The sequence below is a fragment of the Lissotriton helveticus genome, chromosome 2_1, assembly GCF_964261635.1.
Source record: "Lissotriton helveticus chromosome 2_1, aLisHel1.1, whole genome shotgun sequence".
Lineage (NCBI taxonomy): Eukaryota > Metazoa > Chordata > Amphibia > Caudata > Salamandridae > Lissotriton > Lissotriton helveticus.
This window is the reverse complement of record NC_136059.1, coordinates 1,223,026,594-1,223,052,748: the sequence shown is the minus strand read 5'-3', so window position 1 is coordinate 1,223,052,748 and position 26,155 is coordinate 1,223,026,594. Positions and strand designations below refer to the sequence as shown.

Genomic DNA, 26,155 nt, shown 5'->3' with positions numbered 1-26,155 from the left:
GGTACTATAAGTTATACATAAAAGAGTGTACAACAGTGTAATCTAAGAGTGCTTACATATTTCACTGAGCTGGGGGATCTGTTTTCACTCTCAGTGGTGTAATCATGAAAATCCTGCACTGCCCTTTAGTGGTCGGAGGTCATTCAGATGATTTTAATGGTAAGAATACCCTCTTTGTTTTTTGTATAATTTACTTCCTTTTTTTACTTTGGAGTGGCTATCTCCTAGCGACTATTATTGTGTCCGCTGACGCGTTTTGACCTTCTTGTTGGGCCAAGGTATTTATTGAAGTTCTTCCTCAGTGTGAGAACTATTCTTGCCCAGGACACTAAAAAAGGGGAAAACAACGTGGGTGTGCTCATGCTAGTCTTCTCTGAGTTCTTATTTTTTAATAATAATAATAATAAGAATAATAATAGCCTTTATTGCGTGATTGCTTAAAACCATTGCAACCATAAAATCAATGTATCGAAAGAAAAAAACAGTTCCAAATGAACAAACATGTTTAAAAAGGATGTGGGGTGTTGTGGTAAAATGGGCACATCCGGGTAATCAAAGGTCAGGGCTTAGTGTGTAGAGAAGCGCGTATCATTTCATAAGTCTCCAGGTTTAAAAAGTGGTCTGCTAAAACAAAATTAAAGATAGAAAAGTTCAAAGTTTTGCGTTTATATGATTTCAGTCAATGCTGATTTTCCTTTGTTTTTTTGCAAAAGGCCGCGAGTCTTAGGTACGGCATAAAATGTCATCGTCTCATTTCTCCCTACTAGAGTTCAGCTTTTTTTCTGCTTTATCTAGCGCCTAGATAGGTTTGGTGGGAGCCACTGGTGTAGCTTTGAATGACAGTCCAGTCATGGTCCCTGTTGATTAGCGTTGCTTTATCCTCTACTTGCGAGATGATCCTTACTGATTTGTTTACCATTTGTTTGAACCTATTGTGCGATCCAGTGCTTTCCCAAAGATCTCGTAGATCCACGGTGTCTATTGAATGCTTAAGGTAGATTGTAGCTGTGCTCCCTTTTTCTTTCTAACTCCTTCCGGAGATAGTGATCCATTGTTATTACTTCGGCTCCTGTATTTTATGCCAGCATTTGGCGTTGGCGCCCATTCGTGCTATTCTTTGGTTCCTCATGCCAAATTCAAGCCTTATTTGTGCCTGAGATGTATACTTAGAGAAGTTAAATATATTTGCATTGCCCTGGCTCCTGTGTTATCCAAGGTCAGCTTAACACCACCTCATAAGCATTCACTTCCATAGGTGAATGCCGGTAGAAGTTTAGCTTGGATCTCTTCTAGCAGAGGGGTGAAGCTGCAGCCAGCAATTTTTAATTTGAGATTTTTCAATCCAACCGCTGTTGCAAACCCTCTCCTTGCTGATGCTTCTTTCTGAGGTTGGAATGTCCCTTTACTATCAACTATTACACCCAAATATCTGTATTCATCCACAATTTCCAGTGAGTTCTTATTGGTAAAAACATATATACAAAGGGCAAACCCTGTTACTGGTTGCCCAGAGGATCTTTTTGCTGCCTCAAAACACTGGCTTCAGAAGAATTTTTGGGTTTTACGTACCGTTCAGATCTTGGGCTGTCGAAGCTGAAGACTCTGCCTATTGGCCATTGTGCTTCGGTGTGTGAAGTTCAATGCTCATAAGTTTGAGGCATTCAATCACTGGAATGACAATGGGGGGGTTGTCAGAAAAACTCCTCTCCCATGTTTGTTCATGGAACCGTTCTGGAAAGTTTTCTGGAATACATACCTGTTCAAATTGGTTAATCTTCTCTTATTTAAAACAGTAATTTCCCGCACATCGGTCGGGTACTAGGGAAGAAATTTGAGGTGTATGGTGTTAGGACTTGAAGGAATCTCCTGCCCCTGGCTTACCACCACTGAGTGTATGCAAGCATAAAAGCATGTGAGAAGTGTTATTATTACTTCATGTGAAACCCGTACTGTGAGGGTGCATGTTCCCTTGTTTGTGGGAGAAAGTTATGTGAAGCCTTTGGTGAAGGTTAGTGATAAGAAGAGACAACAGAAATATGCCTACCCCACCAGGAGCCCATGCAAGGTGACAGAATGTGTGGGCACAAACTAGTTTCACACTATAGAATGTCCAGCCGTAGTCGTAGGAACTTCTCCTTCATTATCCAGGTGAAGCTAGTGCCTAGATAGGTTTGGTGGGAGCCACTGGTGTAGCTTTGAATGACAGTCCAGTCATGGTCCCTGTTGATTAGCGTTGCTTTATCCTCTACTTGCGAGATAATCCTTACTGATTTGTTTACCATTTGTTTGAACGTATTGTGCGATCCAGTGCTTTCCCAAAGATCTCGTAGATCCACGGTGTCTATTGAATGCTTTAGGTAGATTGTAGCTGTGCTCCCTTTTTCTTTCTAACTCCTTCCAGAGATAGTGATCCATTGTTGTTACTTCGGCTCCTGTATTTTATGCCAGCATTTGGCGTTGGCGCCCATTCGTGCTATTCTTTGGTTCCTCAGGCCAAATTCAAGCCTTATTTGTGCCTGAGATGTATACTTAGGGAAGTTAAATATATTTGCATTGCCCTGGCTCCTGTGTTATCCAAGGTCAGCTCATCACCACCTCGTAAGCATTCACTTCCATAGGTGAATGTCGGTAGAAGTTTAGCTTGGATCTCTTGTAGCAGAGGGGTGAAGCTGCGGCCAGCAATTTTCAATTTGAGATTTTTCAATCCACCTGCTGTTGCAAACCCTCTCCTTGCTGATGCTTCTTTCTGAGGTTGGAATGTCCCTTTACTATCAACTATTACACCCAAATATCTGTATTCATCCACAATTTCCAGTGAGTTCTTAGTGGTAAAAACATATATACAAAGGGCAAACCCTGTTACTGGTTGCTCAGAGGATCTTTTTGCTGCCTCAAAACACTGGTTTCAGAATACTTTTTGGGTTTTACGTACCGTTCAGATCTTGGGCTGTCGAGGCTGAAGACTCTGCCTATTGGCCATTGTGCTTCGGTGTGTGAAGTTCAATGCTCATAAGTTTGAGGCATTCAATCACTGGAATGACAATGGGGGGGTTGTCAGAAAAACTCCTCTCCCATGTTTGTTCATGGAACCGTTCTGGAAAGTTTTCTGGAATACATACCTGTTCAAATTGGTTAATCTTCTCTTATTTAAAACAGTAATTTCCCGCACATCAGTCGGGTACTAGGGAAGAAATTTGAGGTGTATGGTGTTAGGACTTGAAGGAATCTCCTGCCCCTGGCTTACCACCACTGAGTGTATGCAAGCATAAAAGCATGTGAGAAGTGTTATTATTACTTCATGTAAAACCCGTACTGTGAGGGTGCATGTTCCCTTGTTTGTGGGAGAAAGTTATTTGAAGCCTTTGGTGAAGGTTAGTGATAAGAAGAGACAACAGAAATATGCCTACCCCACCAGGAGCCCATGCAAGGTGACAGAATGTGTGTGCACAAACTAGTTTCACACTATATACCATGTTAACGAAATCCATTTGTTTCTTTTGTAATGGACAAGACAATAGGGGAGACTATCCCATGTCTCCTCTCAGGGAACACCTGGCAGGTTATTTTAAAAGGTTCAATTCTATTGGCTCTCAAAGAAACAGAACCACACCATGCGTGGTGGTGTGCTCATGGACTTGATAAGCGCGTCATGGAGAAGTCAAAGTGAAATTCGCGAGTGGCCACATACCTTTAACTGATGCCCATGTTTGCGGTGGTCCGTCTTGAGAGGTACCTGAAGGAATGAGGAGCAAACCTGCAGGAAATGGGTCTCTATACTTCAACCCAGGCCAAACCTTCCTCTTGACCTTCCTCTTGATTGGTTGAGAGGCTGTGATTCAAGACCGTTCTTCCTGATTGGCTTACCACTAGCTGCATCGCCTGGTTAGTGGAAAGTTGTAGTTCGCGGTTGTGATTGCGCAAATTACAAACACTTTTGGTTTATTTTGAACTGCTTTGTAAGATTGGAATGATTTTCATCTTCTTGCATCTTGCCTGAAAAGGAACCCCTTATAAGGAAGTAAGGCTCTATGGGCCAGATGTAGGAAGCGTAATTCCGGTCGGTAACGGCCGAAATTACCGAATTTCGGCCGTTACCGACCGGAATTAAGCATTGTCATATGTAGGTGGCTTAATTTCAGATTCGGTAATTTACCGATTCTTAAAAATACCGAATCTATAAATTACCGAATCTGAAATGTAGGGAGCACTCAAATGAGTGCTTTTCCCATTTTAGGATTCGTTATTTACCACCAACTAGGGGCCCGATGTAGGTAAAACGCATTTACCGATTTTAAAATACCGAATCATACCGAATCGGTATTTTGAAATCGGTAAATGAAATGTAGGTAAAAAAATTCGCCAAATTACCGATTCGGTAACAATCGGTATTGTGGTTCGATACTTACCGAATTGATATTTGCCGAATCGGTAAGTACCGAATCGGCGATTACCGACTCGGCAAATACCGAATCGGCAATTGCAATACACCCCCACGGGCCAAAAGGCCCATAGGAATGCATTGCAAATACCGATTCGGTATTTACCGATTCAGTAGTAGCCGATTCGGCAAATACCGAAACGGTACATACCGAATCGGCAAACACGGAATCGTCGAGAAAGAAAAAGTGAAACTGATGACAACAGCCAATGAGGTGGATGCACCCTACCCCACCCTAGCAGGGAGTGGCTACCCAGGCAGGTGCAACTCATTAGAACTTTCTGGAGAGGCAGCCTGAGCTGAGCATTCAGAGTGAGCAGCAGTGGTAGCACTATCCTGAACTGTGTGGAAATGGCAAGCAGCTCTGAGAGCCAGAAGGCTGAGCGCAAGCGCAAGGCCAAGTTCAGCAACAAGGAGCTGCAAGTGTTGGTGGAGGAGGTGGTGAGGGTACACAGGCAGCTGTTTGGGAGGCTGTCCCTCACACTCCCAGATAGCACCAAGAGGAACCTGTGGATTGCAATCGGTGGGAGGGTGAACGCAGTTGGTGTCACCCCCAGGAGCCTGGACGACCTCAAGAAGAGGTTTTACGACATTCGCAGCCTCACCAAGAGGAAACTGGCCGAGCTGCACAAGCAGGCAGGACTAACAGGTGGAGGCAGGAACCCCGCGCCACCCCTCCACCCCTCACTGACCTTGAGGAACGTGTGTCCACGACAATTGAGAAAGAGAGTGTGGTGGGAGTTGGCGACCTGGACAGCTCATCCAGATCCACAGCAAAAGGTAAGAAGCATGCGCAGCATGACACACCCTACCAGACACCTCCCCTTTAGCCCCAATGCACAGCCAAACCCCAGCCCAGTACTGCTAGCAACATACATGAGCAATGCATCATGGTAACTATAGTCAGCTAATGTAGTAACAAATGCCAGTGCACATTCAAATGAAATGCACCTAGAAAATGAATCAGAGTATTGAAAATGGGATGTGCAATGCTTTTATTGTAGTGACTGTAAGACATTTGCACTCAGTTCACAAATGCTTCTTTATACCTAGGGGCACCATCAGGCAGTGGAGCAGCAGCTACACAAGCTCCAGCAGCATCAGACAGTGCGGTGGCAGGGCAAAGCAGCATTCTACCATCACAGGAGGAGGAGGAGGAGAACAGCAGTGCCGGGGGCAATGAGGATGACACAGGACATACCCTCTCATTTCCCCACTCCCCCCTACTGTCACTAACGCCCCCAGTGCAGTTCTCACCCGAAAATTCCCCAACACAGACCCACCCAGCACCTGCCACATCTCCTGCCAGGAGGATCACCGTTGCACCATTGAACATCATGGAGGGAGCAGCGGCTCAGGCTCCAGCACCCACCCCTGCAACACCCGTGGCACACCAGCCCACACAGCAGGCCAGCAGCAATCGGCGCAGGCCACGCACATCCAGCCCTGCTTTACCAGCACGGGAGGGCAGTGTATTCCAAGGGCTGGAGGGGAGTATGGTCCGGATCCAAAGGATGCAGGCCAAGTCGATCCTGGCTTGCCATCGCCAATTGCGGGAGCACAACCTGCACATGGGGGAGATGACAAAGGGGTTTAAGAGTTTCGTTGAGAGCAACAAGGAAATAGCTACTGGACTGGGGCGCATGACTACTGCCATTACCCAGCTATGCACTAAGATGGAGGAGCACGAGCACTGTAGGCGCAGGGATGCCCGCATGCAAAACCGGTCACTCAACCGCCTTGCTGCAGCAACCGCCCAGCTATGCCGCCGAGGGGCTAACATGGAGGACTGCCTCACCAAGAACACTGCTGAGGTGACCAGGGGCATGGCCCGCATCACCACTGCCATGGAGGCACTAATCATATCAAACACGGTGGTGGATCCTGCCCTGGACGTGGGCGAGGCTGGGGACAGCAGCAGCCGCAGCAGCACGGCCAGCGCTGTATCTGAGCCGCGCCGGAGCAGCAGGCGCTCCGCTGAGGCAGCCGGACACACAGAAGGGGGTGAGCCACATTCAAGTGGGTCAGCTAAGCGCAGCAAGAAGTAAGACTGCCAGGGTGGGTGAGGCAAACCAGACAATTTACAATCCCCACCTATTCTGTTATAGTTAAATTTGTAGCACATCAGTGCAGTAACGTTGTGCCAACATTAGTACATTTTTATATGTTCCACATAAATTGACGTGTCTGTGCATCTGTACTCACTCAGAAATAGTTGTCTGTTATCTCCTCACATCTGTACCTCCCGTCACTTGGTGTAGACACTCCAGCAGGTTGTGTTAGTGGCACAGCTATGTCATCGTCAGGGTCCTCGTAGTCAGACAACTCTACCTCTGTGCCCTTCTTGACCGCAAGGTTGTGCAACATTGCAGATACAGCAATTATCTTGCAGCAGGTGATGGGGATATATTGTCTAGCACCTCCGGTCTTGTGCAGGCATCTGAACCTGCTTTTCCAGATGCCAAAGGTCCGTTCAACTACATTCCTTGTGCTTTTTTGCGCACGGTTATACCTCCTTTCGCTGGGTGTTGAGGGGTTGAGGTAGGGGGTGAGAATGAATGAGCGGAGGGCATATGCACTGTCGCCTAGAAGAGAATGGGGTAACATTACTCACATGCATACATGTACTTCACACTGCTATTTAGGTTATGGGGGTCTGACACTGTGTCTTACCTAGGAGGTATCCTTCACCGAATTCCCCTGCCGTCAGCCGTGCATAAATGCCACTATTTTGAAAGATATAGGAGTCATGGTGTACTCCCTGGAAATTTTGCTACCACGTCAGTGATGACACACTTGGCATTACAAATCACCTGCACATTTATGGTGTGCGTTGACTTCCGATTACGGTATATGTATTCCGTGTCAGCAGGGGGACAAATCGGAATGTGTGTGCCATCTATGCAGCCAATGATGTGGGGGAATCCTGCCATCTGGTAGAAGTCTGCTTTTGTCTGTACCAGTTCTGCATGGGTTGCAGGGAAGGAAATGTATTGGTCCATCCTTTCGATCATGGCGTCTAGGAACTTGTGGAAGAACCGGGACAGGCAGCTCTGGCTCACCCCTCCTACCGCAGCTACTGCATTTTGAAAGCTGCCAGACGCAAGCAGGTGTAGGCTGCATAGCACCTGCACGTGCACTGGGATTGCGTGTGCCCTTGGGGTGGGGTGCTGCAACAGGGGTTGGAGGTCCCTAATGAGCTGTAAGATGGTCTCTGGGTCCAGCCTGTACCTCTGTAGGATCTCTGCATCTGTCTGCATGGACAGGGTGAGACGCTCTCTATACACCTGCTCCTCTCTCTGCCATTCCCTCTCTCCATCCTGCTGTAGCCGTAGCCGTCTTGCTATGACATAAAAAGCTGCCATGGTGCAAGCAGAAATGCATTTTGGGTCCTTTTTTATAGGTTGCACCTGGTTACCACCTGATTCAAATCTATGGTAAATACTGATTCTTAAATACCGAATTTGACGCAAAATCGGTATTTCAGAGCTTTCCTACATCTCAATCTTCAGTAGAATCGGTATTCTACCGAATCGGTAATTTTACCGATTCGATAACATTACCGAATCGGAATTTTTCCCGATTCTGTTTTTTCCGAATTGGTATAGTACAGAATCTGTGATTTTTCCGATTCCCTAATTTTTTACCGATTCTGTTTGGTTACCGATTCAGTATATTTGCCGATTCGGTTTAATTTCCGATTCGATATACTACCGACACGGTAACTTTTCAGATTCTGAATTTTTACCGAATCGGGCGTTTTTGGGACTCCTACATCCCGAAACCTCGATACCGGTCGGTAACGGCCGAAAATACCGATTTTCGGCCGTTACCGACCGACCTACATCGGGCCCTAGAAGTTGGTGGTAAATAATGACAACCTTAGAAAAAGCATTTTTTTAGCTTTTCCAACAGTGCCTTGTTGCAGACATACATGCCCTTAGGGCATGTATGTCTGCAACATGTGCACCCATACACATTTGAGGGGTGCAACAGGGTGTCAAAGTGACACCCTGCCACCCTTCAATGTTTCCCCCATTTACCGAATAGGTATTTACCGATTCGGTAATTGACATTCATTCCTATGGGCCACCAGGCCCATAGGAATGAATGGCAATTACCGAATCGGTAAATACCGATTCGGTAATTACCGCAACTTACAGATTCAGTAATTATTGAAGAAAAATTACCTACATCCCATTTGCCTGTTCTTAAATACCGAATCGGTATGATTCGGTATTTAAGAATTGGTAATCTGGGATTACCTACATCGGGCCCTAAGTGTTTTGTGGCCCCTTAAAGTTTGAGGTGTGTATATTAATATTCCTCTATGTTGGATCAATTTAGGGGGACAATAGATATCCTGACATCACAGATTAATGCAACCACATGGAGAGACACATCATGTAAAAAACATTTAAATCCATATAGATACATCAGTCTAAAATAAAAATCTATCAAAGGTGTAATAGTTCCTTTACTGTGGCGTACCCAGTGATGGCTTTAGGTGTCCTCAATTCACCCATTCTTGTGATTCTGCAGAGCTAAATAATAAAATAAACTGAATTCTGTAATAGAGTCTTTGCTATTCTCTCATTGCTGTATCTTTAGACCTGGTATAGCCCCTCTGTGCATCTATCATAGTTTTTAACATGATCGTTATGAAAAACAGTGTCCTATCGATGGTACAGTTGTATGGAGATGAAGTATCATTTTGGCTTCTAGTCTAAGTAATATAGACTCTGAATTCAGAGTTTTTGTATGACTCAAAACTGCCCAATTCAAAAGCAATGCTTTAGTAGGAAACAAAACGTTTCAGGAGGAAATGTGACGCTTTGGGAAACGAGGCACTTTAGTAGTAATAGTGACGCTTTAGGAAACAAGATGTTTTAACAATAAAGGTGATGCTTTAGGAAACAGTAGTAGTAAAGGTGACGCTTTGGGAAATGAGACGCTTTAATAGGAAACATGACACATTAGTAGGAAACATGACGCTTTAGGACACGAGACGCTTTAACAGTAATGATGAAGATTCAGGAAACAAGACGCTTTAGTAGCAAAGGTGATGTTTTAGGAAACGAGGCGTTTTAGTCGTAAAGGTGACACTTTAGTAAATGAGACACTTTAGTAGGAAACTTGACGCTATAGGAAACAAGATGCTTTAGTTGTAAGGTGATGCTTTAGAAGGAAATGTGAATTTTTAGTAGTAAAGGTGATGCTTTAGGAAACTGGACACTTTATGAAAAAATATGTTTTAATAGTAAAGGTGATGCTTTAGTAGGAAATGTGATGCTTTAGGAAATGAGATGCTTCAGTAGTGAAGGTGAAACTTTAGGAAAAAAGATATGTGACACTTTAGGAAATGAAACACATTAGTGGTGAAAAGTGATACCTTAGTAGGAAACGTGACGCTTTAGGAAACAAGACGCTTTAGTAGTCAAGGTGAAGCTTTAGGAAAAAAGATGCTTTAGTAGTAAAGGTGATGCTTTAGGAAACGAGACGCCTACACCTAGTACCCAGGGTGCCTGCATTACCTGTGACCAGTACTCAGCCCACAGCTCCTGGGAAGGTGTGTGGGCTTGGTCATTAACTAGTGATGATCCTGCAGTCTGCCTTTCACACAATACACAAAGGCATTCTGTGCTCTCTTGCATCCACAATGTCCTTTCATGTGGCCACGGGTTCAGTTTTTCACACATATCCTGCACACCGTTACACAGCTTCCAACCTTGCTAGACTGCAGGAATGTGTGAGGGAATGTACTTACCATGGGTTTCCTGTTTGAGTATACTCAGGTGATTTCATTGCACACACAGTTGGCTCCATATTTGTGGACAGTGTGCACTGTGTACCAACTCTGAGGGGATGGACCCAGTCAAACTAGGTAAATTGCTAGCACTGATGGTCACCCCATTTCATCATTGCCAGAGTTGGTTATCTGCAGAGTAACCAACATCGTTTGACTCAGGCCCCCTCACTTGTACATACACATGCCTCCTCTGGCAATCCTGATTTTGGGCCAGGGACTTAACCTACTGCCAAACACTGATGGAAGCCAGATAAAACATTGACACTCATGTGCCTACAACACCAACAATATGCATGAGCATACCCAATGGTTGGATATGTCTGGCTGATTTTGAGGACTATGAGTCAAGCTGTAGCCTTCATGGTAGTAGTGCTGGAATTGGTGACTTGTACCTTCCCAGGTTTGTCCATCCACCTTTGCCTCCACCCATCCCTGACTCCTGCCCTTTGTGGTGGCAAACTAGTTCATCCTACACCTTGACAGATCCCTGTTTCACATCCTCCGACCTATACATATGTGGCATGGAGAGACAATTTGCATTCAGACTCTTCTTGCCACGTGCTACATCTTCACCCAGAGCCACATCACATGTAGGATATGGTATCACAATGGGCTCTACTTTGTCATCTCTTCCCAGCTGCAACACAAGTGTGACACTGTCAAACACATCACTCATGTGTCTTGGTCAGGATAGCTTGCAGTACACATATCCCTTTTCACCTCCTTGCTTTGAAATGTCTCCCCATTCAGACACAGTGGCAGTTGAATGTGCTCAGCTTACACCTACAATGTACTGCACTACCAGAGGCCTACCAGGACCATACGCCATCATTTGTTTCAACACACATGGTCCTCTGGTGTGCATCACTTGCATTCACTCCCACACCCAGTCTGACTAGTACATGACAGGAGTTTGGCAGGTCTCCACCATGGAAGCTGACACCTGTGTGCTCTCACCCCACACGTCTGGAAAACTGCGTTCTATGTAGTTTCATACAGTTTACTATAGACGCGTCTTTTACCATGTGTCTATGTGTTGATACTTCACATGCCCCACACCTTAACCCCCCTCTCAGCTGAGCAGTTTCTCCTCCAACAAGCCCTTTCCATTCAATTGCTTTACATTCCAGATTTGGGTGCATAGGCCCAAGTTTGACACAGTGGCCTCATTGTGCAAGGTGGCCTGCATTGTCACAGTCATGTTTTTGCTTTGTACTGGGGGACTTGTAGTTCTGGTGACTCATGTTGTACATTCCACTAAGTGCTAGTATATAGAGGTGAACCTGGACTGGTGCTTCACTTCACACATGGAAGTGAGAAACGTGATGGAGCTGGACTGAGCTGTGCTACAAGTAACTGGGTAGTGTGACTTACAATTATGTGATGTTTAATGGTACATGACCCAGATTCCTGCCCTTTGCCCTACACACAGTGCAGTGAAGCACTGGGACATAGCAAGCTGCACTGCATAACATGACCTTTTTCCCACATTGCCCCTTGTTGCGACTTACCCTGTAAGTCGTGTTGTTCTTCGTGGGCAGCACTGTCCTGTCCCAGAATTCCTGCCACCAACTCCTCTGGGATGACAGCTTCTCCCGCTCCTCCTGAGCATGCAGCGCCTATTGGGGCACCCGGCTTCCTCCTCCAATCTGCATGGTTGTCTTTAGGTTGTTGGCCAGTTTCTCCCTCTTCCTGCGCTTATAGTCATGCCTGTGTTTTTTACAGTCACCGACTGTCCTCTTTGCTTGACCCACACTGTTGATCTTGGAAACTATGGACTGCCAAATGGCCTCTTTTTCCCTAATGGCAATTTTGAGGTGACAAAGAGCTGATGTTGGTGCTCTGTCTTCTCAGTGATTCTCCTCCTCACTGAAATTGTACTTCCTCTTCCCCTGTGAGTCTGTCTGGACATCCTGGCTGATGCCGGGGTTGTTGGTATTGTTGTCCTGGCTGCTGCTCTCTTCTTCCCGCTCCATGGCTGCCTTCTGTGAATTGTGCCACTTTTTCCCTCCTCCAGACCATAATTTTTTCCATGTTTTTTAATGCTTCAGGTTCTGAAAAGTGATGCTAAGGTGGTTAGCGATGGTTTCTGTGCTGCTAATCAGCCTACCTCACTTTATCTCTCGATGCGTCAGTTTCACTGAGACATCACGCCCACGGAAGCATCAAATGTGTTTGATGTAGCTGATCCCTTATGCCATGGTGTGCCATACCATAAATACAGTGCATCCATTGCGAATTGCAAATAATTTTTACATATCGCTGCCGCAACTCAGCAATGCGTCAGTTCTTGTAAAAGCGCCAAGCTTGTTTCTTACTGAAATATCAATGTGCTAATCAGATTTCTAATAATGATTTCCTTTATTGAGTTTACTTTAGATAAGTGTCATACCATTATTGTCCAATAGTGACTTTCTGTGAAATTATAGTTAGAAAAATCTACAGCAATAAAGACTCACATATGTAGAAATAGAGACTATGCACACAAAAAATATCTCCATAAAATTAGTGATTTTATAATTGTTTTTGGATCAGCTAACCTCACATCCCATATAATGTAGGTCTAGAATGAATTACTGTTCCAACTCATGTTTAAGCATATTTAGGGGCAAGTGTTTGGTAAGAGGGTTAGGAGAATGTCACACTTATTATATATATTTACTTTGCATTGCATGGCCTTTATGTTTGCAGTCTCCGTTTTTCATTTTTGATGTAGTCTATGTTTTTGTAGTATGTGTTTCCACATCCTACCGCAGTGCCCTTCAGATTAATTGTTGTTAATCGTTCTCAAAAAAATGTGCACACTTGACCTGCCCATCTAAAAATGTCTTCTTCAGAACAGGAATCCTGCCATGTCAGCAAAGAGGACTGCAGAAGCATTTGTAAACCGGACTCAAGCTCTCACCTGTGCAAGTGTTCAGATGGATTTTCCCTAAGCTGGAATGGAATGTACTGTGAAGGTAAAGGTCAATCTGTAAACAAAGCCATGGGTGTGTTGAGCATGATGAAATGTATTTCCCTTATTTTACCAATTTACAAAAAGGGTGATCGTTCTGTCCCGTCCAATTATCGGCCGATCAGCCTAATAGACGCGGTGCAAAAAATAACTGCCCGCCTAGTTTTGGGACGTATCCAGTTATGGATTTCTGAACATGACATTTTGACACCACTGCAGGCGGGCTTCCGCAGCCATGTAGGCACTATAGACCAAGCTTTTTGGTTTGTGCTGCTTTATTGGAAGTCAGTGTTTATTGGGGGGGGCAAATTATATGCAGCCTTTGTAGATCTTAGGTCTGCCTCCGACCTTGTCCCCAGGGTAAAGCTGTGGGAATGCTTAATTAAACTGGGAATGTCAGTCGAACTGGTGAGGCTTCTGATGAACCTCCATGCCCATACATTCGCACAAGTACGCTGGGGTAAACCAGGAGAGGTGACTAATAGATTTGCGGTAGCATAAGGTGTAAGACAAGGGTGTGTATTGGCCCCTACTCTTTTTTCGCTATTTATTAATGGGGTTACAAACTACTTTTCAAACTACCCTACAGACGCCCCAACCCTGGCAGGGATAAAAATACCGTTACTCATGTTCGCGGACGATACGCTGTTAATATCGAAAACGAGACAGGGTTTACAGTTGGCCCTGTCTAGGTTTGAACTGTTTTGCCGCGAACATGAGTTAGAGGTAAATGTATCCAAAACTAAGTTTATGGTTTTACGTGGGAAGAACTCCGTATTAGCCAGGGTAACAATGGGTGGATCCACGCTTGAACAAACCTCCCTATTTACATACCTCGGCGTAACCTTTAGTGAGAACCTTAGTTGGGCCCCGCAGATTGATCTTTTAGCTTTAAAACACGCTCAAATTGGTGGTGCCCTACTTAAAGAACATAAAAGCTCCTATACAAGGCCTATGTCTCCACTTATGAAGATCTATGGATCTAAAATTTTACCCTCAGTTTTGTATGGTGCAGAGCTATGGGGCTTTAGTAATTTAGACCCTTTAAAAGTGGCCCAAAATAAATTTCTCAGGGCGGCAGTAGGACTACCGCAATCCCCACCACGTATACCCCTCCTTTACGATCTAGGGTGCCAACCAGTGGAGGATATAGCTAGATACAGACCCATAGCGTTCTGGCGCCGCTTGTGGACGATGCCAGAACTTTCGCTCTATGCGAAAGCGTGTCTGGAAGTTAAGGATCTTCAAGGCTCCAATAAGATTGGATGGTTGAGAGACCTAAGAAATACCCTATATGATATGGGGTTGGGGGACTTTTGGTCCAACCCAGACACAGCCATTTTTCCCAATGTGTTGAGAGGCATGTACTGGGAGAGGATTGTTTGTAAGAGGCATCCCATAATGACAGATGGATCTCTCACGGCGTCCTTTGTGGTAGTGAAGGATGACAGCCATTTGGAAAATTATAGGGATGTCATTACTAGACCTATGGATCGTAAGTTATTTCATCAATTTAGAGTAGGGTCACTCCGCTTAGGGGCCTAACCAGGTCCTGGGGTGATGATAGGTTTGGTCACTGTCCACTGTGTCTAGAGTTGGGCGAAACAGTAGATCATTTTCTCTTTGTGTGCCCCTTGTACCGCGCACCAAGACAAAAGTGGTTACGCCCAGTATGTAGAATACTGGGCACACGCTCAGCTAAAACAGCCAGTAGAATTTTAAAAACAGATACATCGACACTGGTTGTAATCGGGGTTGCAAAATTCCTGGGCTGGGCATGGATCTTACGGGCAAGGTTGATCAAGGCTCTTTTGATTGCTGTGTAAACCGACAGCTGGAATAGTAGTTTGCTGTACCAATGAATTAAATGTTTTTTATTGGATTGGTTTTATAATTGCCTTTTTATTGTGTAATGAAGTCTTGACGTAGTGATTTAATACAATTCTTAGCTTGTTCTTAACTATAAATTAAATTATTGTCTTAACATATTGCTCACATTGTTTTTACCTCATTCCTTTTATTGCAATTATGGTACTTCCTGGTTATGTATGTTGTGTAGCATGTCTTTTATGATGAAATATCGAATAAAGACTTCTTTGACTTGACTTGTATTTCCCTTAGCAAGTCTCCTAGTTGTGATTGTTGCTTGTTGGCCATTACCTCATTGACCCAGTGGCGTAAGAAAACTGTAGGGGCCCACCTTCAAAGTACATACAGGGGGCCTCCTACGCTCCTGACCGCTTGGAACTCTCAGGCCAGGGACCTGCCAGTATCAGAGGGTGCTCCTGAAACTCAGGGGTCCCCCACACCATGACCGGACTGGGAACAGATACCGGCCCTGGCAAACAGCCGGGGGAGTGCAGCTGAGCAGTTTGCGAGGGCCGGTTTCAGCCGACTTTGTTACAGGGCGGCGATATTGCCCCCAGGGGCCCAAAACCGGCCCCCACCTTAGCGGCCTACTGGGGAAGCGCCCGGTGCCCGCTATGGCGAGTCCGGCCCTGCCCCACACCACAGGGGCTTTCGTTACGCCACTGCATTGACTGTACATGTGTGCCTCACTGTTGGACACCGATGACTTGCTCGCCGAAAGGAAAGCAGGATCATGGGGTGGGAACGTTCCAGAGTGTACCTAGTGAGATATGCGAAATGATGGAGCACCCTATGCACAAATACTCAGGATTCCCATGGCATATCTGCTCCTCTACAATTGTGCCACTCTCAACAACTTCTGTTTTAAGGATAGTGGGGCTATGGCCAAATAGCATTGTATAGATTCCTTAGTTTTAATGGCAATCTGGATTCTGATCTGATTAGAGTGTATGGTGTCCTGGGAAAGGACGGCTTAGTGAGGATATTTCCCTTTCTGCCCCACCGGGCCTGAATGGTTGAGTGGTGTGCCCTTGACTCTTGCTTGTCCGTTTAAGTAGGATAATAAAAACTATTTCAGGATTCTTTGAGAAGTTTGGGCTTTAAGGCACCAATCTACCGACAAACAAGATAATAAGCCTATTGCAGAGATATATAAGTAACATGCAGATAACATGCACACATTTTTCTGCATGCGAGTTCTTTTGAGCACCTCCGGGCGCTTAACTTTGACGTGTGGTGTGCGCAGCCCCGGGCACACTGGGATATGGAGTCCTCAGCCGGTACTCGCGGCAGAACTGGTGGCGCTTCGGCAGGGCTTAAACAGCCAGGAGCCCCCAACACAATGCCCCCAACAAAGCAGGTAAGGGCAAACACAAAGTAGAAGTCCAGCGCCGCGGGAGGCGCCGCGTTCTTTTGAGCGCCTCCGGGCGCTTAACTTTGACGTGTGGTGTGCTCAATAGAATTTTTGTTTTTTGATGTGCTTAGACAAATAGGGCTACCAGGAACTGTTTCTTCTCCGGGGCCTTTCTTACCACGGGCAGTACCCTTTGTTTTTGCCACTTTACTAGTTTGTTGTGCCATAAGTGGTGCGTCACCCACCTTTCTTTTCCTTGTGGTAGCTTGGGCCATACCTCCCTTTGCTTTATACTGCGATTGTCGTGTGAACCTGGCCTCAATCAGGGGTGGAGATGATGCTAGTGCTAGTGATGGTGCTATGATAGTTGTGCCAATTGAAGTAACAGATGACATGGGTGGAGCTTCTGAGATTACCACCAAGGGCTCTAAAGGCACTTGTGGTACAATAACCAAGTTACATATATCCGGCATGACTTCATTAACAATAACAGGCCCCCCTGTGGTGGCTTCCATGGAGGCTCTGCGCGTCTCCAGGGAGAGTCTTTGTTGGGTAAGTTCGATTTCATGTATCAAAACCGACTCCGCTCTAATGAGGAAGGCGTCAAGAGTACCCACTACCCCCTGGCCCCCTTCCCCTTTGCGGGTTCCCATACTCATATTTAAAAAACAGACAGTTTAGACAATATAGTACACACGCTAATAATTATGTTAGGAGCCAAAAGTCACTGACCATGTCCAAATTCATAAGCGGCAGGTACCGATATTCAAAAGTAAGATTGATGGCCCTGCCCTGACCCTTTCAGCCCCGGACGGCCACAGACGGCCCGCCCTTTGCCCGGTCTTTTGAGCGCCTCCAGGCACTTAACTTTGACGTGTGGCACACTAGGATATGGAGTCCTCAGCCGGTACTCGCGGCAGAACTGTTGGCGCTTCGGCGGGGCTTAAACAGCCAGGAGCCCCCAACACAATGCCCCCAACAAGGCAGGTAAGGGCAAACACAAAGTAGAAGTGGTGTGCCCTTGACTCTTGCTTGTCTGTTTAAGTAGGATAATAAAAACTATTTCTGGATTCTTTGAGAAGTTTGGACTTTAAGGCACCGATCTACCGACAAACAAGATAATAAGCCTATTGCAGAGATATATAAGTAACATGCAGATAACATGCACACATTTTGGCAGAGAAGTCAACTATCAGGGCCTTATTTATGAGCACTTTACACTGCTGTTGCGTCACTTTTTGTGACGATGCGGTGGCGCAACATATGTACCACCCTGCGCCATATTTACAAAGTGACGCATCTAAGCAGATGCTTCACTTTGTAAACCTCTGCATTACATTATACCTGCAACAGGTATAATCTAGGCAGGATGGGTGTTCCGGCGCAGAAAAGGCTTGTAGATGTGTTGCAGTGAAATCTATGAGCTTTTAGTGCAACACTTCTAGGACCCCACTGCGTCAAATCCTTACACCTGCCTCACATCAAGCGTAAGGAGTGATGCAGGCCTGAAAGGACACATTGCTGGAGTTGCGTTTGTTTTCAGAAACACCTGAGCAACACGCCACTTTTTGCACCTACAGATACATCTGGAATATTGACATATCTGTAAATCCTTGCGTCATGGAGCACCATACAGTAAATACGGCGCGCATCCATGGTATTGCAAGGAGGATGCACTGAAAAGTGTTGCATCTCTGTTTTCACGCAGCGATGCAACACTTTCCATAAATGAGGCCATTAATCCTTCTGAAGTGGCTCATTTGTGTTATGCTGCGCTGTATTGTGTTCTGCTGGCTTGGTGAGTAAGATGCTAGACCAATATTTCTGTGAATATCTTTTGATGAAATGGGGCATTTAGGTTAATGCTCAAGCAGCGTTGAACTGTAACCAGAGTGTTGCAAGTCCAAATCATGTTATGGGTGACTCGGTCTCCTATCCCACTGAGGAGGCTAAACTCAGCACTAATGATTTTTATCATTCTGACAACTAATATTGAGCACATAAAAAAAAATCACACTGTCTTTTGGATATTTTAAAATGTGACCCCTTGATAACATTTGGGGACATATTTACAAGCCCCTTTCGCCACCGGAGCATCACTTTTACTGACGCTCCAGGGGCGTAGCGCAATTTCACATTTTTACAAGGTGACGCTAAGTCACTTTACATACCTTAACTCCATCTTGTCAATATGCCCCTTTCCACAGCAGTCTGCTGCGGCAAAGGGGCAGGCAATGGGTGCTGTTGTGGGCGTTCCACCGCAACTCCCGTTGTTGTAGACGAATCTAGGACTCTAGTTAAATATTCCAGATTTATGCCCTTATGTGGTTATATCAAATCATATCCTTATATAGGCATAAGAATCATACCCATATTAAGACATAGCCAATGCAGTCCAAATACGGCAAGGCTACTCCCATAGACTCCTAGAAAGCACATCGCGTTCTTAAACAAACCAAGCCTCCAGCAGCCCGGGAATTCCCCCTGCTTCTGTATTGATTTGTCCTAGAACTCCCGGAGATCTGAAAGAACTGCGAGTTCTTAGTGACATCTTATATCCAACCTCGGCACCTTCCAGGTATAAATATACCAGCATCTGCCCTAGCAAAACACACAGAGGTTTGGAGCAGATCGACTATCTACTTGCCCGACGCCCTGCTGTAGCAAGTGCCGAAGGAAGCCGACCCTCCCGCTGATGCACTGAGAGAGACGCTGTCTTTTCTTCTGCCGAGAAATCCAGCTCCAGTGTTTCCCTGTCCCCCTTGCGGGTTGTTGGGAGATCGAGTCCTGAGAGAGAGATACAAGACCTCCTTCATTCTATTACCAAGGTACAGAGCTGATTAAACCCTTAGAGAATTCTTGATTCAGATTCTTGGCAGAAACTATCTTAACTCAAACGGCATCTCACTTACTTCTTCCCATGTACTAGGCTTAGGTTAGGTACACTGGGGTAGGCGTATCTTAGAAGCACCAGTTGAGTATGTTTAGTCATTATTTTATCATTGTATGTATTTTATCCATTTTAAGTATCTTATGGCTTAGAAACCATATAAATGCTTTTACAGTATTATTTCATAATACTCCTTTTACTGTACGCACTTTACTTTATGACAAGTATTGCGATTTAAGCAATTCACTTCTCTTGCATGAGAAAGAAGACTGTTCAATAAATAACTTCTTTTATTGAAACCGCCCGTCTCTCTATTTCTCTGCACTTCTGGTGAAACTAAGCATGCACGATTGACTGAGTGAAATAGCCATCTATTGTTTCCGCGACTTTGGAGACATACTCTTTATTCTTGGGGGAGCAAAGTTGTCATGTTTATGCAGTTGTCAGAAACTAATCCCTTCTTGTGAATTCGAGAAAGTTTCTAGTGACCTCTGAGCTAGCTGGCATTCATAATTAAGTCTAACATATTCAATAGAGACCTAGTCGACCTAAGTCCTACGTCTAAACTATCGTTTATGTTATTCCAATGCGCAGAGCCTATTGGGAATATAGGAACTACACTACATGGCGCCCAACGTTTGGTAAGGAAATAATTTAACGCTAGATACTAGAGTAACTCAGTCGTGCTTTTCACACAGACCCCTTTTTCCCGTAAAAACTCCAATAGACGTCTGGAGTGGGTGAAAGGTTAATATTCGTCAAAAACTTAGTAGGAGGAAAATACTATGAATTTGTTTTTGGTTTAGTCAACGTTTAAAGATACAGTGTTCCAAAATATTGTGCACCTAATCTTTGTTTCCTTGAAACTTGCTCTGCAAACTTTCTGTCAGCAAAAATGTCGGAAAGTGACGATGAAAGGGAAAGAGCTAGAATAGCAGCTCAAGCAGTCTTAGATGACACAGCCCTCCAAAATGACCCGGAGGCAATACTTCTCCCGGTAAATGTAAGGAAAAGTATAACTTACAAAATGATAAATAATGGAGTATCATCAAGAGGTGGTACAGTCATATTTGTGGTAGAGGCACATGAAGATCGGCAGACAGAGGTATTCTATTCATGGATAACATTTCCAGCAGCAAATGCTGTGTCACACGAGTTCCACTACTAAAAAGCAGAGGAACCTCCAGCAGAATACGTTCCTTTCGAGGACGTTGAAATTCCACTAACTTACCAAGAGCATCAGCTCTGGTTTGAAGGCGCCCTAAAACATCAAAATCACATTACCAGGCTCGGTCCACTAGGTAGACCAGGAGCCACATGGCCGGTTCTAGCCAGCTATACACCACATCCTGACATTGAAGGAATGTCAGACAGAGAACTTTTAGTTCAGCTAAAACAATTAATTAAAATACATAGACAATTGTTCCAATATGTCATGCATACTTTAACAGTCCAACCAGCAATAAAAGTTCCTCAGCACACCCCTCACCAGGGGAACACAAATTAAATTACACCACAGACTATACAATCAGTCATTGGAAAATTACCCGCAAAACGGGAACAAATTCCGTTCTGGTTTGCTCAAAAAATTACTCAAATAGAGGCAGTATTTCCTGATAGTACACCTCATGAAAAACACAGAATTCCGACAATCTGTCTACCAATAGGGATCGCACCACATATGGAGGACTGTGACACTTGGGGAACAGTCTTTGCTTCAATATACACAAAAACACATGGTGTTCCGTCTATGGCGGTTATACCAGACGTACTAAGACAGATTCAAAATGAATACGGTCCGGAGCCTGCTTTAAATCTAGGTATGAAATTACTGAAAGACTTTAAGCAAGTCTCGGCTATACTACTAGCCAACATAAAAGGAGAAGCAGCATCTGTGGCGATCCGCCAAAAATGAAAAGAAACAGAAATAACAGACCAACCTTTTGAACTTGCCAGAATAATTGAAAAGTGCTATGAAGAATTAGGTAGATATAGTTTGGGTGGGAAACCACTAAAACCACAACTAACTGAAATCCTGAAAAAAGCTTTATTAAGAATAATCTCATTACTCCAAAAAAGAAGTGGGAGGGTAATAAACAAGCCACTCCCAGAGAAAAACAGTTTCAGTCCAGAGGAAGGTCTCCCCAACGGAGAAATAGATCTCCAGAACGGGGGGACAGGTCTCCACAACGGGAGCCCTCTGAAAAAAGATACAACCTTAGAAATAGGGACAATTTAAGAAAACCTGACAGATATCAAAATAATGATGCACGTCCCTCTCGATCTTTTCAGACTTCCTCACAGAAATCGGAAAGAAGAGGACGGTCAGAACATAAAGAAGAGCACGTCACGTCCAAAGACAAGGAACCTGCTCTTCAAACTAAAAAATTACTATTTCCCAAAAAGAAGGCAGCTAGTATTAAAATAAAACATGCAGAGGATTCTGAGGACACAACTCAAGAATGGAGAATGGACCCAGACAATGCTAGACAGCGTAGCAGAAGTGACCATAGCTCGCAAGATCCTGATGAATCTTCTGGAGACAGTGGACACGAATGAATACATTCAGGTGGAAACTGCAGACACCCGAGTTAGTGTACCCCATAAATTATATGAAATAACATTACGTATAGAAGGGGACAAAACTAGGAAAATAAGAGGTCTCTTTTGGGAGAATCTATCTAAAGGCTATGATATCCTTCTAGCAGAGAAAGACTGGCCACCAGAGTTTGTCAGGGAGTGCCCACATGGCGAAGAAATGATTATGCCTGCCTTCTCAAATCACATTTCAATTCATAAAAAATATACATATGCTAGAAAATGGGCAGTGGCCCAAGCCCCTGCATTATATAAAAATCATGTAGGATGGGATGAGGATTCTCCTCACCTTAAAATTCAGTTAAAAAATCAACCTACTCCACAGAGACAGTATCCTGTTAAGCAAGAAGCTAAAAAACAAGTCAGGGAGATCTTAGATCAACTTGAATACCAGGGGGTGATTGAAACATGCACCTCACAAATGAACAACCATTTGTTTGCTGTCTGCAAACCAGACGATCCATATCGTCTAGTTTTGGATTACAGACACCTAAACTCTTGTTGCAAAAAATTTGCGGTACAAAACTCACACAGTGCTGCACTAATGGTGCACAGACATAATATCGACTCCAAAATATCGTCTGGACAGAATATCGAGTTTTAAATATCGTTTGGAGAAAATATCGACTAGACAGAATATCGACAGCCAAAATATCGTTTTTAAGGTAGGTGAAGTAATATCGACTGTAAATAATATAGACAGTGAAAATATCCAAGTATATAATCTAGATAGTAAAAAATATAGTTTTTTAAATAATATTTAATTATTTATAGTGTGTTTATGTTATAATATGTGTGAAAAGTGTCAATTTATTATTTTTTTTTTTTAATTAATTATTTTTTTAATTACTGTGTAATTTAATTCTGTAGCGGGTTGTGGGTTTATAGGGGAATAGGGTGGGAAGTAATTTAATTATAATTAATTAAATATGTACATTTATTAATTGGTAGTAATAATTAATTAATTGGTAATTAAATAATATATGTTAATTATTTAAAATTTAATTGGTAATTAATTTTATTTAATTGATTAATTGCTAATTATGTCAATTAAAATAATTTATTTTCTCTAGCGGGTTGTGGGTTTATAGGGGAATAGGGTGGGAAGTAATTTAATTATAATTAATTAAATATGTAAATTTATTAATTGGTAGTAATAATTAATTAATTGGTAATTAAATAATATATGTTAATTATTTAAAGTTTAATTGGTAATTAATTTTATTTAATTGATTAATTGCTAATTATGTCAATTAAAATAATGTATTTTCTCTAGCGGGTTGTGGGTTTATAGGGGAATAGGGTGGGAAGTAATTTAATTATAATTAATTAAATATGTTAATTTAATAATTGGTAGTAATATTTAATTAATTGTTAATTAAAAAATGTTTGTTAATTAATTAAAATGTAATTGGTAATTAATTTTATTTAATAGATTAATTGCTAATTATGTTAAATGAAAGGGGTATTTTTAGGGTTCAGGGTCAGTTTTTAGTTTTTGGGTAAAGGGGTATTTTTAGGGTTCAGGGTCACTTTTCAGTTTTTGGGTAAAGGGGTATTTTTAGGGTTCAGGGTCAGTTTCTAGTTTTTGGGTAAAGGGGTATTTTTAGGGTTCAGGGTCAGTTTTCAGTTTTTGGGTAAAGGGGTATTTTTAGGGTTCAGGGTCAGTTTTCAGTTTTTTGGGTTCAGGGTCAGTTTTTAGTTTTTGGGTAAAGGGGTATTTTTAGGGTTCAGGGTCAGTTTTTAGTTTTTGGGTAAAGGGGTATTTTTAGGGTTCAGGGTCAGGGTCAGTTTTCAGTTTTTGGGTAAAGGGGTATTTTTAGGGTTCAGGGTCAGTTTTCAGTTTTTGGGTCAAGGGGTATTTTTAGGGTTCAGGGTCAGTTTTCAGTTTTTGGGTCAAGGGGTATTTTTAGGGTTCAGGGTCAGTTTTCAGTTTTTGGGTAAAGGGTTATTTTTAGGGTTCAGGGTCAGTTTTTAGTTTTTGGGTAAAGGGGTATTTTTAGGGTTCAGGGTCAGTTTTCAGTTTTTGGGTAAAGGGTTATTTTTAGGGTTCAGGGTCAGTTTTTAGTTTTTGGGTAAAGGGGTATTTTTAGGGTTCAGGGTCAGTTTTGGGTTTTTGGGGTACATATACAATATTGCCTATTATTTAATTAAATGTTGTTACTATATATATATGTTTTAAGAAATATGATTAAAAATATATATTTTTTTTTACTTTCATTAAATATTTAATTATTAAAAGTTATTTTAAGTATTGTTAATTATATTTTAGTAATTAATTTTTTATATTAATGTAATTAAACATTGTTTTTAGTAAAGTCGATATTTTTTACAACGATATTTTTGTAAACGATATTTTGTAGTCGATATTTTTGTACTTACCTGTTTGTACATACAAACTCGATATTTTTGTAGTAGATATTTTCACCTCGATATTTTGGGTACTCGATATTGTGGTAGTCGATATTCTTTCAGTGATCCATGAATAACATTGTGCGCAAAAAATATAAAACGACATAAGATATTTCAAATGGTTTCTTCTGTCAAAACATTGCACCAGAAAGCAGGTATTCGACCGCTTTCTCCAGTATGGGGGCCTAGTGGCAATTTTGTCATCTCCCCCAGGGATTCAAGAACAGCCCAGGATTATCTTCAGCCAGGGTAACAGAATTACTACAAATGTATGATGATGAGGCATTATCTTATGTCGATGACATCTATCTTACAGACGACGACCTAGAGACACACTTGAAAAGAGTGAACACCATTATACTTGGGTTCGCATCTGAAGGGTACAAATTCAACTTTAAAAAATCGCGAATTGCCCACCTCACTGTCTGTCAGGAAACATACTGTTTACAACAAGGGGTGGTGAGGGACAGAGTCTCTGAATTAAGCAGAATACTCTCACCCAAATTGGTTGTTGAGAGGGAGTACTGTCAGGAAACATACTGTGGCCATGATTAATAACTCTGTTGGGCATAAGCGCTCACGAGTCCTGGTGAAACCAAAGACTGTAAATATCTGGCATTACTGTAGCCAGTAACACGACCTCCTCAAGATGGCCGCCGTTGTGGTCAAATTTAATGTCAAGGTTGCGCTCCTAGGCGGTATAGTGTTCATGGGAGCGCGAGCCCTTCAAGCTGCGCACTTCAACGAACGTTTTCTGAGAGAAAGGAGAAATGTTCGTTCCTCCGCGTTTATTTTCCTAACGGGAGGAAACGGACAACAGAAGTACTTTGCCTGAGTTCCGAGTGGCGATTAGAAGTTGCCACATCTTTGAGTAGCAAAATTTAGTTTCTTCAGTTGAAGGTTTTCTGAGCAGCGCTTCCAGTGAAAGTGCGGAGTCCGTCCCTTCTTCTGTCACGAAACTCTGCTTTCACTCGTTGGTGCGTGAACTCTTCAGTTTGACTCTGAGCGAGAGAGAGAGTCGGAGTACGCTATCAAGCTCTACATAACTCTTATCGGCGTTTGCAGTTCCAGAGAGCACATCGTCAGCAGCACCTGTAGTTCAGTGCAGGAGACTTTCTAGTAAGAGCCAGTAATTCACTCTACCCAGGAAAACGACGAGTTCCAGTGAGAAGTCTTCAGCAATACAAAGCACAGTAAGACTCTTGCAGCAGCGTTATTCAAAACTGTTTGGCACTTAGCAATTCCTTCCTTGCGCTTCACCTTGCTTTTCCCTCCCCCTTTGTCCCTTCCTCTTTCCTTTTTGCGCGCTTCTGAAGGAGCCATTGAAGCCAAGACATACTTGTACATTATTTTTGAGAAAACCTGGACAGCAACCCAAGATATTATGAAAAGGCTGAACTAGGAAGTTCAAAAGGTATTTAGAGAAGTAACTGGACGCTTAAAACTAACTGCTCACTAGGTAGTTTCTATAATGTGTAACTTCTCTTCTAGATAGAACGTTCCAGTAAAAAAAGAAAACAAATTAGAAGAGAGGCGAAGACTCCGAAGATAGCTGGTAGGATAAAAGCTTATTATAGTACAGTGTATAGTATCCAGTGGTATTGTATTTTCTGTGTTCTCAACCCTACCCCTCTTCTGTGCATTAGACATCCTTGAGCAGTCAGAAGAAGCAGTAGAGAAGATTCCAGAATCTGACCAGGGTGCCGGCAGTCGGAGTGTCTCTTCTCTCAATCCACTTCCCCTTTTCCCTTCGGTTGGTTTAGTAGCTTATTGCTGTGACACCAATCGGCGGGCGATTGGGACTAGCGTCGATTCTGTTCCTGCAAAGC

The 26,155-nt window shown here is 43.3% G+C and overlaps 1 protein-coding gene across 1 annotated transcript in view; it reads left to right on the top strand.

The window, feature by feature from the left end:
* Positions 1-26,155, top strand: part of EGF (epidermal growth factor) — a 627,377-nt gene that overhangs the window by 231,359 nt on the left and 369,863 nt on the right. Inside the window, exon 6 of the mRNA XM_078677482.1 lies at positions 13,085-13,207. Coding sequence (XP_078533608.1) covers positions 13,085-13,207 — 123 coding nt within the window. The remainder of the gene's footprint in view (positions 1-13,084; positions 13,208-26,155) is intronic.